Source organism: Bos grunniens, chromosome 3 (assembly GCF_055505025.1).
Source record: "Bos grunniens cultivar Pamir isolate PY7600 chromosome 3, Bosgru_T2T1.0, whole genome shotgun sequence".
In the NCBI taxonomy this organism is placed as follows: Eukaryota; Metazoa; Chordata; class Mammalia; order Artiodactyla; family Bovidae; genus Bos; species Bos grunniens.
Window position 1 is genome coordinate 95,270,148 of NC_141167.1, and position 19,201 is coordinate 95,289,348.

The 19,201-nt window shown below is 42.2% G+C and overlaps 1 protein-coding gene across 4 annotated transcripts in view; it reads left to right on the plus strand.

Moving 5' to 3' along the window:
* The window catches only part of TTF2 (transcription termination factor 2), a 52,986-nt gene extending 36,898 nt beyond the window's left edge, over positions 1 to 16,088 (plus strand). For 2 of the 4 annotated variants that reach the window (XM_086392074.1, XM_086392073.1), the window contains 8 exons: positions 826 to 908; positions 1,310 to 1,443; positions 3,602 to 3,772; positions 7,665 to 7,723; positions 8,563 to 8,713; positions 10,337 to 10,419; positions 12,017 to 12,091; positions 15,731 to 16,088. In XM_086392074.1, the coding sequence (XP_086248200.1) occupies positions 826 to 908; positions 1,310 to 1,443; positions 3,602 to 3,772; positions 7,665 to 7,723; positions 8,563 to 8,713; positions 10,337 to 10,419; positions 12,017 to 12,091; positions 15,731 to 15,875 (901 nt within the window). In that variant the 3' untranslated portion in view covers positions 15,876 to 16,088. Of the gene's footprint in view, positions 1 to 825; positions 909 to 1,309; positions 1,444 to 3,601; positions 3,773 to 7,664; positions 7,724 to 8,562; positions 8,714 to 10,336; positions 10,420 to 12,016; positions 12,092 to 15,730 lie in introns of those variants that run through there. The other 2 variants (XM_086392075.1, XR_015160791.1) reach the window with 2 other exon arrangements.
* Positions 16,089 to 19,201: the final 3,113 nt, after the last annotated feature.

Genomic DNA, 19,201 nt, shown 5'->3' on the forward strand with positions numbered 1-19,201 from the left:
GTATAGAAGGTCTAGGGTGTGCACACTGTCACCAGGTCTTTCTGGTCGTTGTGGGGCTGTATTAGGAAAGTATTGGCCAACTTAGTACATCTCTTTGACCTTTGACCTGTTATCCAGCCTCTCAGCAGAGCTTTTAAGAAGCTGTTCATCAAACCTTCCAAAGTGATTAAGTTTTTTCTCTTTGTAGATCTTATATTTATTAATAAACATTTTAATATTAATCAACTATATTACTGTTACATATTTAATATTAAATTGATATAGAATGTAATAATATTTTATAGTATCAATAAGCTTGTTAATATTTATTAATCATTTTTAAATGGTTTAGCTTTTACAGTAGTTGTTTTTATTACCTTTGGCCAGTGCTTGCTGTGAGCCTGCCTTCATTTAACAAGTCCACTTTTCCACTGTTTTTTAAATTAATTATTTTTGGCTGTGGTGGGTCTTTGTTGTTGAACATAGGCTTTCTCTGGCTGGAGCAGTCGGGAGCTGCTCCTCCTTGTGCTGCGCTGGCTTCTCGTTTCGGTGGCGTCTCTCGTTGCAGAGCACAGGCTCACGGGCTAAAGCGTGCAGTCTCTGTAGTTGTGGCACACAGGCTTACTTGCCCCACTGCATGTGGGATCTTCCCAGAGCAGGCACTGAACCCATGTCCCCTACATTGGCGGGTGGATCCTAAACCACTGGACCACCAGGGAAGGCCAACAAGTCCACTTCTATAATTTTTCAAGGTCCCGCCACTATCACAGTTAAGCAGTGACCATGGTAGACCTGTTTGGTCTTAGTGACCATTGCATGTGCATTTTGTTTCTCGATCTGAGGCAGGTTGGCTCTGCAGTACTATCTAAAAAGACATGAAAGTGGGAGCAACCAGTCTGGAAGAAGCCCTGACAATCCATTCAATAGAGGTGAGCAGTGGGCACTTGTAAATACAGAGACTCGTGAAAATGTGGGTGCAGGTTTGGTAAACTTACAGAAATGGGGGGTCATGAATTCTTGATAGCAGAGACTTGACCTTAGCTTAGAACCTCAGACTAAAGTAAAATATAATCTGCAAGCACCAGACCTGGTGATGTGAACTTGTTTTTAGTTATTTCCGAAATCTGTTTTATTAAAATGCAAATACAATAAGTCTGTAGAGAAAATGAGTATTTTGTTTTTCTTCATTAGTAGAGAAGTGAGTTAGAACTGTGTTATTGAACCTCAGATCAAAGAAGGTTTCAGATCTCCTCATTTAGTTCAGGGTTCTTCCCCATGTTTCTGTTTTAAACACTGTAGTATTTCCTGTGTCTGTTTTCCTTCTTGGAAGTGGCCCAGGAGTTTGGGTCCAGCGGGCCCGGGCCCTCCACGGCAGGCAGCCAGGCGACATCCAGCACCGTCCACATACTGTCCCAGCTGCTGAGGCTCCGCCAGTGCTGCTGCCACCTGTCTCTGCTGAAGTCGGTAAGCAGAGGGCCCGTGTGGGGCCTCGAGGGCTGCGGAGAAGGCCGCCTCAGTCTCCTGTAGCTGGGCTCAAGGAAAGTGGGATTTGAGGGTAATTTGTATTTTGGTGGGGCAGCAAAGAGGAGACTGCTTATTTTACTGTATTTTAATTGTTAGTGATCTTGAGCTAATTCCCGTGATGTGGAGAACAGTTTTTATTTTTTATTTTATTTTTAAAAATAGCTTTATTTTAGAATAGAAAATAGTACCTCATTATAAAGGAAACCATTTGTGAATACTTTGGAATTTTGGAGTGTCATAAAGCTAATACGCTTAGTTATGAAAACTCAGCATTTATACAATTGGAAAAGTTGTCTCTATAATGGATAGAGACACATTCATAATTAAGAAGATATGTTACAGGCAGAACACTCTGACATAAATTGCAGCAATATGTTTTTGGATTTGTTCTCTAGAGTAATGGAAATAAGAGCAAAAATAAACAAATGGGACCTAATTAAACTTAAAAGGTTTTGCAAAACAAAAGAAACTGTAAACAAAATGAAAAACCAACCTATGGACTGGGAGAAAATATTTGCAAACAATGCCACTGACTAGGGATTAATTTCCAAAATACACAAATAACTAATAGAGGTAATATCAAAAAGCCAAACAATCCAGTCGAAAAATGGGCAGAAGATTCACATAGACATTTCTTCAAAGAAGACATACAGATGACCAACAGATACATTGAAAGATGCTCAATATTGCTAATTATTAGAGAAATGCAAATCAAAACCACAATGAGCTACCACCTTTCACTGATCAGAATGGCTATCATTAAAAAGTCTACAAATAATGCTGGAGATGGTGTGGAGAGAAAGGAACCATTCTACCCTGTTGGTGAGAATGCAAATGGGTGCGGCCACTATGGAAAATAGCACGGAGGTGCCTTAAAAAGCTAAAAATAGAGTTACCACACCATCCAGCAATTGTGCTCCGGGCACATGCCAGAGAAAACTATTTCCAAAAGGTACATACACCCCAGTGTTCATAGCAACACTATTTACAGTAGCCAAGGTATAGAGGCAACCTAAACGTCCATCAACAGAATAATGGATAAAAAAGATGTGATATGTATACATATACATATACATATATATGTATGCACACATGCATGCATACACACAGACGTACATACAATGAAATATTAGTCGAAAAAAAGAATGAAATAATGCCATTTGCAGCAACATGGATGGACCTAGAGAGTTCATATTAAGTAAGAGAAAGACAACTGCAATCCAGAAAGATGATATGGATGAACTATTTACAAAACAGAAATAGTCTCACAGACGTAGAAAACAAACTTATAGTTACCAAAGGGGATAGCAGAGGGCTAGGGGGAGGAATAAATTAGGAGTTGGGGGTTAACATATACATACTACTATATATTGAATAGGTAGCAACAAGGACCTACTGTATAGCACAGGGAACTAAACGCAGTATCTTATAATATCCTATAATGGGAAAGCACCTGAAAACGAATATATATGTATATAAAACTGAATCACTTTGCTATATGCTCAAAACTAATAGAACTTTGTAAATTAACTATACTTCAATGAAAAAAAGAGAAATACGTTACTTTTTTTCCTCCTTGGCAGTTAAAATTTATATTATTTTCTCCTTGGTTATCAATGATTCTTTTCTTTATACTCTTCTGAACTTTTCCAGATTTTCTGTAATAAGCATATATCATTTTTATGAACAGAAAAAAAAAACTACTTAGTACTTGAAAATTCTTTTTATTTAAAAAGTTTTTATTGAAATATATCATCTTTTTGAGGCATTGAAGTAATGTGTCTTTTTTTTTGGTAGTACTGTAAATTATGTCTTGATTATCAATAGCTTAATTAACTCTATTGTTCTAGCTGGGGCAAATAGAATAATCTTGTAGTCAATCTGGCAATTTTCTAAAAAGTTCCACTTTGGTTTATTTTTGATCTAGTGAGAAAAACTTGTAAGACTTCATTTTAATCTGGGTTTACTCAAGGGGGTACTGATGGTGAATTACAAAACATTTTGCCATGTGCAGTGTTGAACAGTCAGCACTTTGCAAGTCCCATGGCTTGCTGCCTCAGCCGCCCATTAGCTGTATCCCCTGTCTGATTCTGGTCAGGCCCTGGATCCGACAGAGCTGAAGAGTGAAGGTCTGGCCCTTTCCCTGGAGGAGCAGCTCAGTGCTTTGACCTTGTCCGAATTCCACGACTCAGAGCCGTCTGCCTCCGTTTCCCTTAATGGCAAATCCTTCAAGGTGGAGCTTTTTGATGACAAGAGAGAGAGCACCAAGGTAGTATGATTACCTCTATTCTAGTAGAAAGACTTCAACTCCTCACATATTTCCCTGAGAGCTGTATTTGTCCAAGTGGGTCTAGCCATTTGATGGCAGAGCTGGAGCTACCAGATGTTGGCTGGTCAAATTCTCCCTCTAGTCCTGAATTCTGGTTTCATTTCACGAATAGAACGGAAGTGGGCTTTCAGAGAGTGGCCTGGGCCCACCTCTCACATCAAGGCAGATTTCTGGCGTGGATTCCTGGGGAAAGAGTCTGTCAGGTTTACATGGCGACGGGGCCTGGGCAAGTGAGCAGTTTGTTTTGGGAAAACCGGAAAGACCTGAGCCGTGAGACAATGTCTTATGTCTGAGCGCCAATTGCTTTCCTTTGTTGAGAGGCTTCAATCTGCCAGGTTTGATTGTTACCAGCCTTCTGTCCTCATTAGTCACTCTATTCCCACGGGAGCTGGAGAAGGGAATAGCAAACTACTTCAGTATTCTTGCCTTGAGAACCCCATGAACAGTACGAAAAGGCAAAAAGATAGGACACTGAGATGCTTTTGAACTGTGGTGTTGGAGAAGACTCTTGAGAGTCCCTTGGACTGCAAGGAGATCCAACCAGTCCGTTCTGAAGGAGATCAGCCCTGGCTGTTCATTGGAAGGAATGATGCTAAAGCTGAAACTCCAATACTTTGGCCACCTCATGTGAAGAGTTGACCCATTGGAAAAGACCCTGATGCTGGGAGGGATTGGGGTCAGGAGGAGAAGGGGACGACAGAGGATGAGATGGCTGGATGGCATCACCAACTTGATGGACATGAGTTTGAGTGAACTTCGGGAGCTGGTGATGGACAGGGAGGCCTGGCGTACTGCGATTCATGGGGTCACAAAGAGTTGGACACAACTGAGCGACTGAACTGAACTGAACTGAGGAAGGAGGTCACTGCCAAGGAAATGGTGTTACCTAAGAGTTACTTTTAATTAGAGATTTAAAAATATTTACCTAAGTCTTTACCATCAGTAACTGATGGGAACATGAGAAGGGCACCCTGTGTGGCCAGGTTTCAGGCCCTGGCACCCTCAGTTAGCAGATGGCTTGAAACCTCACATTCCTAATAATCTGTGTTCCTCACAACTTGTCTGATGCTCAGTTAATGATTCACAAGCCTTCTTAATGTGAGCACATTACTCATAGTTCAAACCTCTTAAGGTGGTTTCACGTAAGGAAGTGAGTTTGTTCCATAGCACAAACCAAAACTCATACAGAATGTTATTAGAATTAGTCTACATCTCACAGACCATAAATCCTGCTCTCCCACTGCATTTTTTTCCTTCAAAATACCTATGGCTAGGTTTTTACGTGGCAATTCAAGAACTTTCTGTAAGTTGTCAACTTTCTGATTTCTGACAACTTTCTCAAGTTGTCAGAACACCAGGCACTTCACGTACATGCTTTTTTAATTCCTACTGATTCAAAATGATACAGTCCTATGACTGTCTTTCTGCCCAGTCATGGGAATGTTTGTTTAGATTAGAATGCAGCCTCACGTGGGGGCCTCTACAGGTTACCAGTAACGTCATGACAGCATAGAGGGGAAGAGCTAAGCGCATCTCCATTGCTCTGGGTCAGCTCCTTTTACCCATGAGGAAGCTGAACTCTTCCCTAGGAGTTTCAGAGTGATCTAGCCCTGTGATTGCAAAGTAGGAACGCTGTTCATCTCCTGGTTCCTAGTCTAATGCTCTTCCTCTTCTACCACTCTGGAGATGAACTCTAGGGCCTCTTAGAAACTTTAGAAAGGTCATTCACCTTAGCAGTCAGGAAGAATGAACTCAGTTACTCTTTGAAGTCCTGCCCATGTGTTCTTACTGTCTGTTCCTTCATTGACTTGAATGTGCCCTGAGCAGTTTTGGATAAATAGCCAGGGAGCTTGTCACAAAGCTTGAGCAAGTGTTCCTCAATCTGGAAAGGTTTTCTTCAACACCATGTGCAGCAGGCCTCAGACCAGGTCAGGCTCTTTTACTTTCTCCTTCTGCAAATATTAGGATAGTATCTTCTGTGGTCCCACAGTGTGCTGGGTGCTAAGGGTGCAGATGAACCAGACACATGCCAGCTTTGCCTCCTTGGAGCATCTCTGGCCTTGAAAGCAAGAGATAACTAATAAGCAATTAGTATATAATTTTTTTAAAAGACCATGATAATAGAAAGAAACGGTGTATAGTTGCACATAGTCAGTGGGCACCTTGGATTGGTGAGGACCTCCAAGAAATGACATTAAGCTGGCACCTAAGGCTGTGTGGATCACAATAAACTGTGGACAATTCTGAAAGAGATGGGAATACCAGACCACCTGACCTGCCTTTGAGAAATCTGTATGCAGGTCAGGAAGCAACAGTTAGAACTGGACATGGAACAACAGACTGGTTCCAAATAGGAAAAGGAGTACATCAAGGTTGTATATTGTCACCCTGCTTATTTAACTTATATGCAGAGTACATCATAAGAAACGCTGGACTGGAAGAAACACAAGCTAGAATCAAGATTGCCGGGAGAAATATCAATAACCTCAGATATGCAGATGACACCACCCTTATGGCAGAAAGTGAAGAGGAACTCAAAAGCCTCTTGATGAAAATGAAAGTGGAGAGTGAAAAAGTTGGCTTAAAACTCAACAAATTTGCTTTTCTCCATTTTCTCTCCCCTGAATTAAAGAATCAGTCTCCCCCAGGGCCTCTCGGCTTTAAGTATTACTCCTTTCTGGTTCCCTCTCCTCCCACTCCCAATCTCCCAATCCCTGGGAGGGATTGGGGGCAGGAGGATCTTAGTTTTCAACAGAAAACTAAGATCATGGCATCCGGTCCCATCACTTCATGGGAAATAGATGGGGAAACAGTGGAAACAGTGTCAGACTTTATTTTTTTGGGCGTCAAAATCACTGCAGATGGTGACTGCAGCCATGAAATTAAAAGATGCTTACTCCTTGGAAGAAAAGTTATGACCAATCTAGATAGCATATTCAAAAGCAGAGACATTACTTTGGCAACAAAGGTCCATCTAGTCAAGGCTATGGTTTTTCCTGTGGTCATGTATGGATGTGAGAGTTGGACTGTGAAGAAGGCTGAGCGCCGAAGAATTGATGCTTTTGAACTGTGGTGTAGGAGAAGACTCTTGAGAGTCCCTTGGACTGCAAGGAGGTCCAACCAATCCATTCTGAAGGAGATCAGCCCTGGGCTTTCTTTGGAAGGAATGATGCTAAAGCTGAAACTCCAGTACTTTGGCCACCTCATGCGAAGAGTTGACTCACTGGAAAAGACTCTGATGCTTGGGGGGATTGGGGGCAGGAGGAGAAGGGGACGACAAAGGATGAGATGGCTGGATGGCATCACTGACTCGATGGACGTGAGTCTGAGTGAACTCCGGGAGTTGGTGATGGACAGGGAGGCCTGGCGTGCTGCGATTCATGGGGTCGCAAAGAGTCGGACATGACTGAGTGACTGGACTGAACTGAACTGAACTGAAGGCTGTTCTAAGCAGAGGGAACAGAATGGACAAAGATGAGACAAAGCACGGCTCAGTGGAGGGAGAATGTTGGTATCACCCAAGCATCATTTGGGTGTAATGAGGGATAAGGCTGGAGATGTGAGAGGAAGTGAGAATCTGGGAGGTCATTGTAAGGAGCTTGGGCTTTATTCTCTGTGGGAGGCCACTGGAGGTTCTTCAGTCAGCGAAAGAAAATAAGAAAGTGGCATTTTGGAAATAGTCCTCTGGCTGCAGAGAGGAGAGGGAACCAGAGAGGAGTAATACTTAAAGCCGAGAGGCCCTGGGGGACATTGATTCCTTCATTCAGGGGAGAGAAAATGGAGAAAAGCAAATTTGCTTAAACCTACTTATGTTAATTCAACCTTTTCCCAGATTTCATCTCTGTTGGCAGAATTGGAGGCAGTCCGAAGAAATTCAGGGTCCCAAAAGAGGTAAGTGTGTTATGTCATTATCCAAGTGTTGCTTGTAATTATGCAAGAAAATTGGATATTGTGAATGGTTACAAATCTTAGCTTTTTATATCAAGGACCTTGAGTCACACTCAGCAGAAAGTACTGAGGTTACAGCACAAATTCCCTGAGATTTCTAATTTAAATATTTCTGACACTGGTTGCAAAGGCAATCCTTGGAGGATCTAAGTAAGCTGAGCATCTGAAGAGGTGTTTAAGAGCAGAGAAGAAGCATCTTAAACAAAGCAAGACAATCACAGAGGGAGATGGAGGGAGAGGGGTGTGGTCAGACTGGGAGCCTCCACAGTGCTGGGCATGTTGCTGAGCTAGGGGCGGGGATGCAGGAGGTTCAGTCATTGTTTGTTTTACTTTACTCTGTGTTACTCGCTGCATTTGTAGATCAGAAAGATTTGATCTAAACATGTAAAACTCTAATTAAAGCACAGCATGGGGGGAACAGAGAAGCCCTAGAGGCTTATGGTTCTGACTGGCAAGGGGAGGGGCCTGTCCTCCTTTTCTGCAGGAGGACAGACCTCCTGTAGATGAGAACTAGGCCCCCAAATAATCGGAGGCTGCGGCCGTCACTTGAGTTTCACCACCACTTTGTTCTGACTTCATTTCACACAAGATAAGTTGCAGACTAGATATAGAAATACCTGGGAGCATTATAATCTTATGTCACCTAAGTGTGTACCCTTAGGTATCAGAAGGCTTTCCTTCTTCCACATTTGATAACTGAGTCGTATGGACAGCAGGTGTTGAAGCCCTGCAGATGAGTTTGTTTCATCTGCGTTGGTTTTCTGTTTTCTCCTTTCTTCCAGTGTCATTGTCTCTCAGTGGACCAGCATGCTGAAGGTTGTAGCCTTGCATCTTAAGAGATGTGGATTTACTTATGCCACCATCGATGGCTCTGTCAACCCTAAACAGAGAATGGACTTGGTAGAGGCATTTAACAGCCCCCGGGGCCCTCAGGTACGAGCTGATCACAGCTGAGTTCTGTAATTAAGAGCAGATTGTTCGCGATTACACAGAAAATTTTAACATAGATCATTTGAAAAATATTCATAGCTTTGATCCCTCCAGGTATTTTTGATTCTTTTGACATTTATCAGGGGTACATATTAAAGTGTGAAAATACTCTAAGAGAATAAAATATGAAGGTTAAAGAGAGTAAGGACAGAACTGGTTAGGATCAAGAAACTCTTTGTGGAAAAGGCAAGCCTGGAAGGATGTTTGGGATCTTGATATGAGGAAAGATGGAGGGAAGTGGGAGAACAGTCAGTTCAGTTCAGTCACTCAGTCTTGACTGACTCTTTGTGACCCCATGGACTGCAGCATGTCAGTCTTCCCTGTCCATCACCAACTCCTGGAGCTTACTCAAACTCATATCCATTGAGTTGGTGATGCCATCCAACCGTCTCATCCTCTGTCGTCCCCTTCTCCTCCCACTTTCAATCATTCCCAGCATTGGGGTCTTTTCCAGTGAGTCAGCTCTTCGCATCAGGTGGCCAAAGTATGGGAGTTTCAGCTTCAGCATCAGTCCTTCCAATGAATATTCAGGACTGGTTTCCTTTAGGATGGACTGGTTGGATCTCCTTGCAGTCCATGGGACTCTCAAGAGTCTTCTCCAACACCACAGTTCAAAAGGATCAATTCTTCAGTGGTCAGTTTTCTTTATAGTCCAACTCTCATATCTATACATGACTACTGGAAAAACCATAGCTTTGAGTAGATGGACCTTTGTTGGCAAAGTAATGTCTGCTTTTTGATATGCTGTCTAGGTTTGTCATAGCTTTTCTTCCAGGGAGTAAGCGTCTTTTAATTTCATGGCTTGCAGTCACCATCTGCAGTGATTTTGGAGCCCCCAAAAATAAAGTCTCTCACTGCTTCCATCTATTTGCCATAAAGGGATGGGACGCGATGCCACGATCTTAGTTTTCTGAATGTTGAGTTTTAAGCCAATTTTTTCACTCTCCTCTCAAAGACATCTAATTATGGATGATGGGAATTTAGGGCTTCCCTCGTGGCTCAGTGGTAAAGAATCTGCCTGCCAAGGGGGAGACTTGGGGTTGATCCCTGGGTTGGCAAGATTCATTGGAGAAGGGAATGGCTACCCACTCCAGTATTCTTGCCTGGGAAATCCCATGGACAGAGGAGCCTGGTGGGCTAGAGTCCTCTTTGTGGGTCACAAAGAGTCAGACATGACTGAGCGACCAAACAGCAGTTGAGTGATAGGCAGGAGAGTCATAGCAGTGGTGGGGGACTGGTGGATTAGACAGTATCTGGTTGATGGAAAGTGTATTGAACCGACCAGCCGCAGTCCTCTAAATGGTAGTATTCATATATTTGGCGGGCACGCAATTAATGTCTTGAGATTGACTCACCAAAACAAGGTTAAATGAGAATCTTCTCAAAGGTGAGGCAGGGAAAATAGCATCTCAAAGTTTTGAAACAGTGCCTTTATGACTGCAGAAGGAAATTTGATAAGAACATGTTGCTTATTTGTGTTGGTCTTGGTATTGAACCTGTAACAGGAGGAGAGATGCTTTATGAGACCGAATCTGTGTAAAGTGAATGGTGTGCTTCCTTTTGAAGGTTATGCTAATTTCTCTCTTGGCTGGAGGTGTCGGTCTAAACCTGACTGGAGGAAACCATCTTTTTCTTCTGGACATGCACTGGTAACAGTTATGGATTTTTCTTGAGTTGTCCCTGCATTGCAGGGAGACCAGAGGGGCAGTAAAACCTGACCTCATAATGAGTGTGTTCCTTTCGTATTGTGGAGCTGCCTCTGTGCATATGTGTGTATAGATACAGATCAAAATGGTGTAGGCTGAGTTGATGGCCCTGTATTCCTGAGCAAGGCAGGATTCAAATGACTATTTAAAATAGTTTGTTCACTTTATTGTTAACCTAATGTCTGTTTCCATGGAAACTGGGAGTAGGGCTTTTTCTCATGGCTAAGAGCTACTTCACTCAACGAAGAGTTTTATCTCTTCAAAATACTGTATTTCAGACATACTTGTTCACGTCCAAGGATATCTCAGCATTGGCAAAGAAGGAGAACCATTACTCCTAAAGGAAAAGGCAAAGAAATTTTCTAATTATGTTAGATACATGCTTAACACGTAGTCTTGGACTCATCGCTCATAGTGTCAACACCAGGAGCATAGCAGCATCCTTCCTAGATATGAAGCAAATGATCATGTGTTGCTAGGAGAAAGTATCATAATCTGTCCCAGTTTTGCTTTTTCAGTCATGCCAGTTAGGGATTGCTGCACCAGGCACCGTTGCCAGGGATTGTCATTTGTTCTCCAGGCAGCCCAGATGGGCACAGACAGGCCCACCTGTTGTTATCTTCCTGGAGAATGTGTTTAGGTCTTACTTGGGACCCCTCCCACCCCCATACATGAGGAAAGCAGAATTGGAATCATGCTGGTTTCTGAATTGGAGAAATGTTATTCAAGTTTTTAAAGAGGTAAGATGAGAAACTAGTTTGGAATTGAAAAGGAGAATCTAGAAAGAAGGAAACAAATTAAGTCTCCTTATTTGAATCATAGAAAGTTAAAAGTTGAAAAAGGCATTAGAGGGGACTTTCCTGATGGTCCAGTAGTTAAAAGATTTTGTCTTCCATCGTAGGGGGTGTGGGTTCAATCCCTGGTTGGGGAGCTAAAATCCCATAAGCCTTGCAGCTAAAAAACCAAAACATAAAGCAAACAGTATTGTAGTAAGTTCAATATAGACTTTAAAAGTGGTCCACAGTTAAAAAAAAAATCTTAAAAAAGATAAAGGCATTAATGATCATTTGCCAGTCCTCCCATTCCCAAGCCTTTTAGGTTATGGTTAGATGACTTGCCCAGAGTCATCCAGCTAGTTAATGATTGGATTTGAGCATCACTTTAGCCTCTGTTACCTATAGTTTTCAGCTGATGGTGGTGCTAAGAGTTCCTATTGGAGGCAAATCTGAGCCCAGTTTCTCATGAGAGGTCAAGAAGACATCTGGGAGTCTCCAAGCCCCACATAGACTAGAACAGAGATCTACCAACTTTTTCTATAAATAGTTTAGGCTTTGCAGATACATAGGTCTCTGTCACATATTCTTTTTTGTGGATTTTGGTTTTGATTTTTTTTTTTTTACCAACCTTTAAAAATGTAACAACTATTTCAAACTCAAGAGCCATACAGAGACAGACTGCAGGCTGGATTTGGCCTGTGGGATTTGCCCGCCCCTTGTCGAGGATGTCAGTTCCCCTGAGCTCAAACCCTGTCTTCTCACAGGAATCCATCACTTGAAGATCAAGCTTGTGACCGAATCTACCGAGTAGGGCAGCAAAAAGATGTCGTCATACATAAGTAAGTATGTAAAGGTCTCCTGGGGCCAAGATCTGCTCCTGTGAAAATCTTTCTTGGGTAGTGTTTAAACAGAATGTAAAGTATTTGGTGGTCACTGTACTGATGGTTTTTGTGGGGCTCATCCTCCTTGGCACTCATGGTCAGGAGGGGAATTCAAGCAATTTGGGAGTAACTTTGGAGCTGGTCCCTGCAGAAGAAAACTTAAGTACAGTGATGAGCCTTATCTCAGTCAAGGCTGCCCATGAAAGGACCCTCCTCTCTCTCTCTCTTTCTCTTTCTTTCGCTTTTATTTTGACATAACTTCAGACATAGGAAAGAATGTAAGAATTCTTACAAAAATACCCCAGAGTTCTCGATTGTAAGAATAATACCAAAAAATTCCTGACTGCTGTGACATTTGTGGTGTGTGTGTGTGTGTGTGTGTGTGTGTGTAAGCTTTTTTCTGGACCATTTGACAGTAAGTTGCAGACATGATGTTCCTTTACCTCTAAATACTAAAATAGGCACTTTCTAAAAATGACATCTCTTACATAATCACAATAAAGTTATCAAAACCAGGATGTTAACAATGATACAATACTATCATCTGATCTATGGACCTTATTCAATTTTGCCACTTTTTCCAGTGATGTCCTTACCAGCAAAAGGTCCTGCATCGCATTCAATTCTCCTGACTCTCTTGTCCCCTTTAATCTGGAACAACACTTCAGTCTTTCTTTGTGTTTTCTGACAGTGACATTTTTAAAATGCACAGGGCAGTTATTTTGTAGAATGTCCCTCTACGTGAGACCCTCCTCTTTTTAAAAACAATGTTAGAACCTGCCTTAACAGTGCAATCCAGCCCAGATATGGACTGCTTTCCTTCATCTTCATGGCCAAGTTTCTTGAAGAATTAGAAATCATTGTCTGTCTTTACTTATTTCCCATTCATTCCTCAACCTGTATGAACTGGCTTTCACCCCTGTCACGTCACTGAAGCTGCTCTTGCTAAGGGGCACCAATGAATTTCAGAATGTGCCAAGTACAGCAGTTGTGTCAGTTGTTCTGTCTTTAGCTGTCTTCTCAGCTTACTTTATATGCACCTCTCAATAATCCTATCTACTCCAGCAAGTCCAAAATCTATACCATCAGTTCCAAGGTCTCCTAACCTTCAGGCCCAGATATCCAAATCCCCACAAAATATATGAATCCAAGTGTCCACATCCGTACCCATTATTCATTTACTCATGGATTTATCTCATTCAACTCAAAAAAATGAATACCTATTAGGCTTCCCAGGTAGCTTAGTGGTAAAGAACTCTCCTGCAATGCAGGAGACCTGGGTTCGATCCCTGGGTTGGAAAGATCCCCTGAAGAAGGTAATGGCAACCCATTCCAGTATTCTTGCCTGGGAAATACCATGGACAGAGGAGCCTGGCAGAATGTAGTCCATGAGGTTGCAAAGTCAGATACGACTTCACAACTAAACAGACAACAAAAGTGGGGAGTCCCCATGTAGCAAGTACAGTTACATGCTCCAGGGACTCACAGTATCACACGCTGAGATGGCTTCTCCCTACTTCCCTGTATCTGTTGATTCTTCTGAATTCCTTATCTTTGTGAATAGTGCCTCTGTTTATCTAATCATGGAGCCAAAACCAGACTCCATCTTCTTACTTTTCACAAACCATGTCCATTCATTTTATTTCCTAGATGTTTCTTATAACCATCCCTTTCTTCCCATCCACTGCCATTTCCTTCTTTCAACTCTTAAGTCTCTTAGCATCACAGGAATGGTCACTCATGATCCTGCCCCCACCACGTTGTAGTACAGCGTAGTGTTTGCCTTTTGCCCTGGCCAGATTGAATGACCTCCCCAAGCATACCATGTTCCAAAACTCGGCAAAGGTTTTGTTTCTTTTTTTCTAAATGTAAGTGGTTACTTTATAGCTTAAACATGTAATCATACTCCTGCTTCCTTTGAGGCTCAGATGGTAAAGAATCTGCCTATGATGCAGGAGACCTGACTTCGATCCTTGGGTCAGGAAGACCTCCTGGAGAAGGGAATGACCCACTCCAGTATTCTTGCCTGGAGGGTTCCATGGACAGGGAAGCCTGGTGGGCTATAGTCCATAGCATCGCAAAGAGTTGGACAATTTCTCTATTCCATTCATTCTGTTTTTTCTTTGTTGTTATTTTTAATTTTATTGACATACGGTTGATTTACAGTGTTTGTTAATTTCTGCTGTATAGCAAAAGTGGCAGTTATATATATTCTTTTTTACAGTTTCCCTTATGGTTTATCACAGGACACTGAATATAATTCCCTGTGCTATACAGTAGGACTTTGCTGTTTATCCATCATAGAATAGTTTGCCTCTGCTAACCCCAAACTCCCAAGCCGTCCCTCCTCCGCCCCCACCCTCCTTCGCAGCCAAAGCTTGTTCTCTGTACCTGTGAGTTCTGTTTCACCGTCCCTCCTCCACCCCCACCCTCCTTGGCAACCAAAGTCTGTTCTCTGTACCTGTGAGTCTGTTTCTGTTTCATAGATATGTTCATTTCTGTCGTATTCTAGGCTCCACATATAAGTGATATCATGTGGTATTTGTCTCTTTCTGGTTTAGTACGATAATCTCTAGATCCATCCATGTTGCTGCACATGTTAGCCATGGTTTTATACATGTTCCCATTCCCTGGGATGCCCTGCCCATTGTTCCATCTGGCAAACCCTTGCTCATCCTACAAGTCACATGAAGAATTAACTCGTCAATGGGGTCGTCCCTGAATAGCCCAGACAGATTTCCTTTCACTCGTCTTGTACAGTGGACATATTTCCATTAGAGCAGTTCCCAGGGCCTGTCATTATTCTTGCTGTTTGTTTTCACGTCCTTATCTTGTGTCCTCTGACTGCACGAGCATGTTCGTCTCTTATGTTCCTATACCTAGCATGGTGCGTGGCATACAGTGAATCTCCATCAGTTCTTATTGAATGAGTGAAGAAAGGACAACAGTGGCATTTCCTCAACTGGTCAAACCTGTTTTCAGTGTGAATTAGCCATGAAAGAAGACACTCTGTACTTTAACCAGTACACATATTTCTAGCAGAAGCCTGATAGCTTTACACCTTCTGAACTTGCCAAGATGGAGCTTTTTGTGTGAAAGGTGGATCTCTACAATTTTTATTTTTTGGGGTTGGCATATTCCCTAGTGGCTCAGTTGGTAAAGAATCCGCCTGCAATGCAGGAGACCTGGATTCGATCCCTAGGTTGGCAAGATCCCCTTGAGGAGAGCATGGCAACCCACTCCAGTATTCTAGCCTGGAGAATTCTCAAGGGCAGAGGAGCCCGTCAGGCTGCAGTTCATGGGGTCAGAAAATCGGACATGACTGAGTGACTAGGCACATATCTCTTGTGATTCTGGCGTTTCTCAATTATCTCAGCTTTGAAAAGAAATAAAAAGCCAGTCTGAGTTCAGATCACTTTAAACGCATGTATATATTTAGTCTAAGTTGTTTAGGTTTCCTAAACATAGAGTTATTAATCAAACCTAAGGAAAAATAGAGGAAGAAATCTCCTTTAAAAACTAAGCATACATAGAGTTTGAATATTTCTTGAGATATGCTGCTTTGGGGTTTTGATTGTTTGCTTGTCTGTTTTTCAGATTTGTTTGTGAGGAAACAGTAGAAGAGAAGATCTTGCAACTCCAAGAAAAAAAGAAAGATTTAGCCAAACAGATTCTATCAGGATCTGAAGAATTTGTCACCAAGCTCTCCTTGGCTGACCTCAAAGTCCTTTTTGGCATCTAACTTCCTGTTTCTCGGGCGCAGAATAGCGCCACGGTTGGTTTGCACTAGGATCTGCGGGGAGCGACTTGACCCTGGTCCTTTGAGCTCTCCTTGGCTTTCAGTTTCACCTTCAAGCCTGATGCCCTTCTCCAAGCGAGGATGAATTATCATGTTAACCAGCTAGTTAACCAATCAGTGTATTAAATAAAACCAATAAAGTACTTTGGATAAACAGCCCTGGGAGAGTTGTACCTAAGCTTCAGGAAACACTTAAAAAGCCCTCTGTGCCTTTTTCTTCTCAGCTGATGGGGACCCGGTGTTACTGCCTTTTCTAACACAGACTCCCTCCCATCTCTTCAGTTCCTACCAACAAGGCTGCTCCTATAACCATCTCTTCTAGACCATTTTTCTAGATTCCACATATACACATTAATATACAATATTTGTTTTTCTCTTTTTGACTTACATTATTTTGACAGTCTCTAGGTCCAAATGACTACAGTTTTGTTCCTTTTTATGGCTAATATTCCATTGTATACATCTCTCCAATGACTCAGTTTTGTTCCTTTTTATGGCTAATATTCCATTGTATACATGCATCACATCTTCTTTATCCATTCCTCTATTGATGGACGTTTAGGTTGCTTCCATGTCTTGGCTCTGCTGTTGTAAATAGCCAGGACATGGAAGCAATAGACACTGGTGTGCATGTATCTTTTTGAATTATGGTTTTCTCTGGGTATATGGAAAGTAGGATTGCTGGGTCGTACAGTAGTTCTATTTTTAGTTTTTTAAGGTACCCCCATACTGTTCTCCATAGTGACTGTCTCAATTTACATTCCCACCAACAGTGCAAGAGAGCCCCCTTTTCTCCACACCCTCTCCAGCATTTATTGTTTGTAGATTTTTTAATGATGGCCTTTCTTTCTGACAGGTATGAGGTGATACCTTGTTATAGTTTTGATTTGCATTTCTCTTATAATGAGCGATGTTGAGCATCTTTTCTTGTGTTGTTGGCCATCTCTAGATCTTCTTTGGAGAAATATCTATTTAGGTCTTCTACCCAGAGTTTGATTGGGTTGTTTGTCTTTTTTTCTTTGATGTTGAGCTGCATGAGCAGTTTGTGTGTATTGGAGATTAATCCTTGGTCCATTGCTTTGTTTGCAAATATTTTTCTCCCATTCTGGGGGTTGTCTTTTCATCTTGTTTATGGTTTCCTTTGCTGTGCAAAAGCTTTTAAGTTTAATTAGATCCCAATTGTTGATTTTTGTTTTTGTTTTCATTACTCTAGCAGGTGGGTCAAAAAAGATCCTAGTGCTTATGTCAAAAGAGTGTTCTGCCTGTGTTTCCTCTAAGAGTTTTATAGTAACCATCTCTGTATAGGCTGAGCAGAAGTGGGTTCCTACCTAATACGTGGTTGGGTAGTATTTGTATTATTGTATCATTTAGAATTTGATATCACATCATTTATGTTGTTATATCATTTTGTGTTGTTGTCATGTAGTATTTGTGTCATGTAGTTTAACATTTGTATTTTTATAGTATTTGTAGTTTTACACATTTGTGGTATAGAAGCACTTAGTCTCATTGTTATAGTCAGGATTACTGAACCATATAGTATTTGTATTATCATTGGCATAATCCACTAAATATGTGTTTGACGTGTAGCAGAGATAATGCTTTGTGTCCACTAACCCCCATGTCCCTTTTCCTCCCCACTACCAGAGACTACATTTCCTATTCTTCACTGCAGTTACATGGGTCGTATTACGCAGTTCTAAGTCCAGTGGAATGTGGAGAGAAGCGATGTGTAAGTCATTTATCTGCCCTTCTAAAACTTTGCATATGATTCTTTGTGCTGTTTCTTTTCTTGTTGGCCCGCTGAATACAAAGGAACTGATGGACAACTGCAGGGCCCTAGAGAACTGTGGAGCCACTAGATCAGAGGTTTTTAATCTGCTGTTGGCCATGGACCCTTCGGTAGACTGGTAAGCCTCCGCTCCTGAATGACAGCGGAACACAGGCTTCCAGTGCCTCCCTTCCCATCCCAGCTCACCCACGTCGGACTATGACCTAATCAAGAAATAGTTTTTTTTTTTAGCTATGAGATTTGGGGATTGTTTATATAGCAGTTTGTATCCTAATACAAACTCTTTGAGAATTTCCCTTTGGGGAACTATTCAGATTCCCTTCTTCCTGTTGGCAGTCATTTTCAAAGCACTTACTCTGCAAATTTCTGCTGAAGAGAGTTGTATTTCTTCTTCGCTAGAATTGTTGCCCTCTTTTGAGTTAGGATTACATGACAAAGCCCTGTGTTTAGGCCAGTCACAGTGTGGACTGAGGCCCTGGGGCCTTTTTAAGCAAAGGTGCCCTCTAAGGACATAGTCTAAAGGCCGCAAAGGTAGAGATAGGTGGCCTGGGGGAAAGAGTTCGGGTTCACCTTAGCTGGGGGTGTAGCCTTGAAGAAATCATTCCCTTCTCCACACTTTGGTCTCTGTGACTGTGGTGGGCATTGTTTTTAGAACTTCAGCAGCTACAGTGAGGTCCCTGATAAAATCAGGAAATAGAAGATGTAAGATTACCCTCCGAGAGTTTGGTTGTATGTTCCACACACCAGGTTAAAGGGAATGTCACCTGAGAAGCCCTGGCTCCCAGGCTGGTAGGAACATTTGCTGACTGTCTGGTGTTTAGCTAGTTGCAGATTCCCCAGGCACCTCAGTTCTTTCCGTCTGTGAGGTGTGAGGATTGACATACACTCACTGCTCCACAGGGATTTTAACAACATACATACACACACTATACCCATTTGACACGACAGGTGGGTCATGTCAATTGAAGGCACATTAAATCAACACTATCAGTGTCCTTTCCGGGCACTGTTTAGGAGAGTGTGTGTGTGTGCTCAGTCATGTCTGACTCTGTGACCCCACAGAGTAACCCACCGAGTAACCCCACAGAGTCATGTCCAACTCTGGACAGTAACCCACCAGGCTCCTGTGAAGGAGGAAACAGAGCTGGACCCCATCTTAGGCCTGTTCATGCTGATCATGCTCGGGCACCTCTCCAATGGACTCTGAACTCTGTGCTTAGTGCCTATGGAAACTACAATAGAAGGATAAGACCCCCTCTGGACAGGGGAATCTTGAAGATCACATCCAGGTTACTCATTGCCTAAGAGAAAACATACTCTAATCACCCCTGCCTCCGGACAGGTCATAAACCCTTTCTGTATCTATTGGGATGTAACCGCAGGCTTATTGATTATTAACTGTTTGAACACCTAACGCATGAATGATGGGGTTATTATGATTGTATTTACCCTTCCTCTGTTTTGTGTAAGTCTCAAG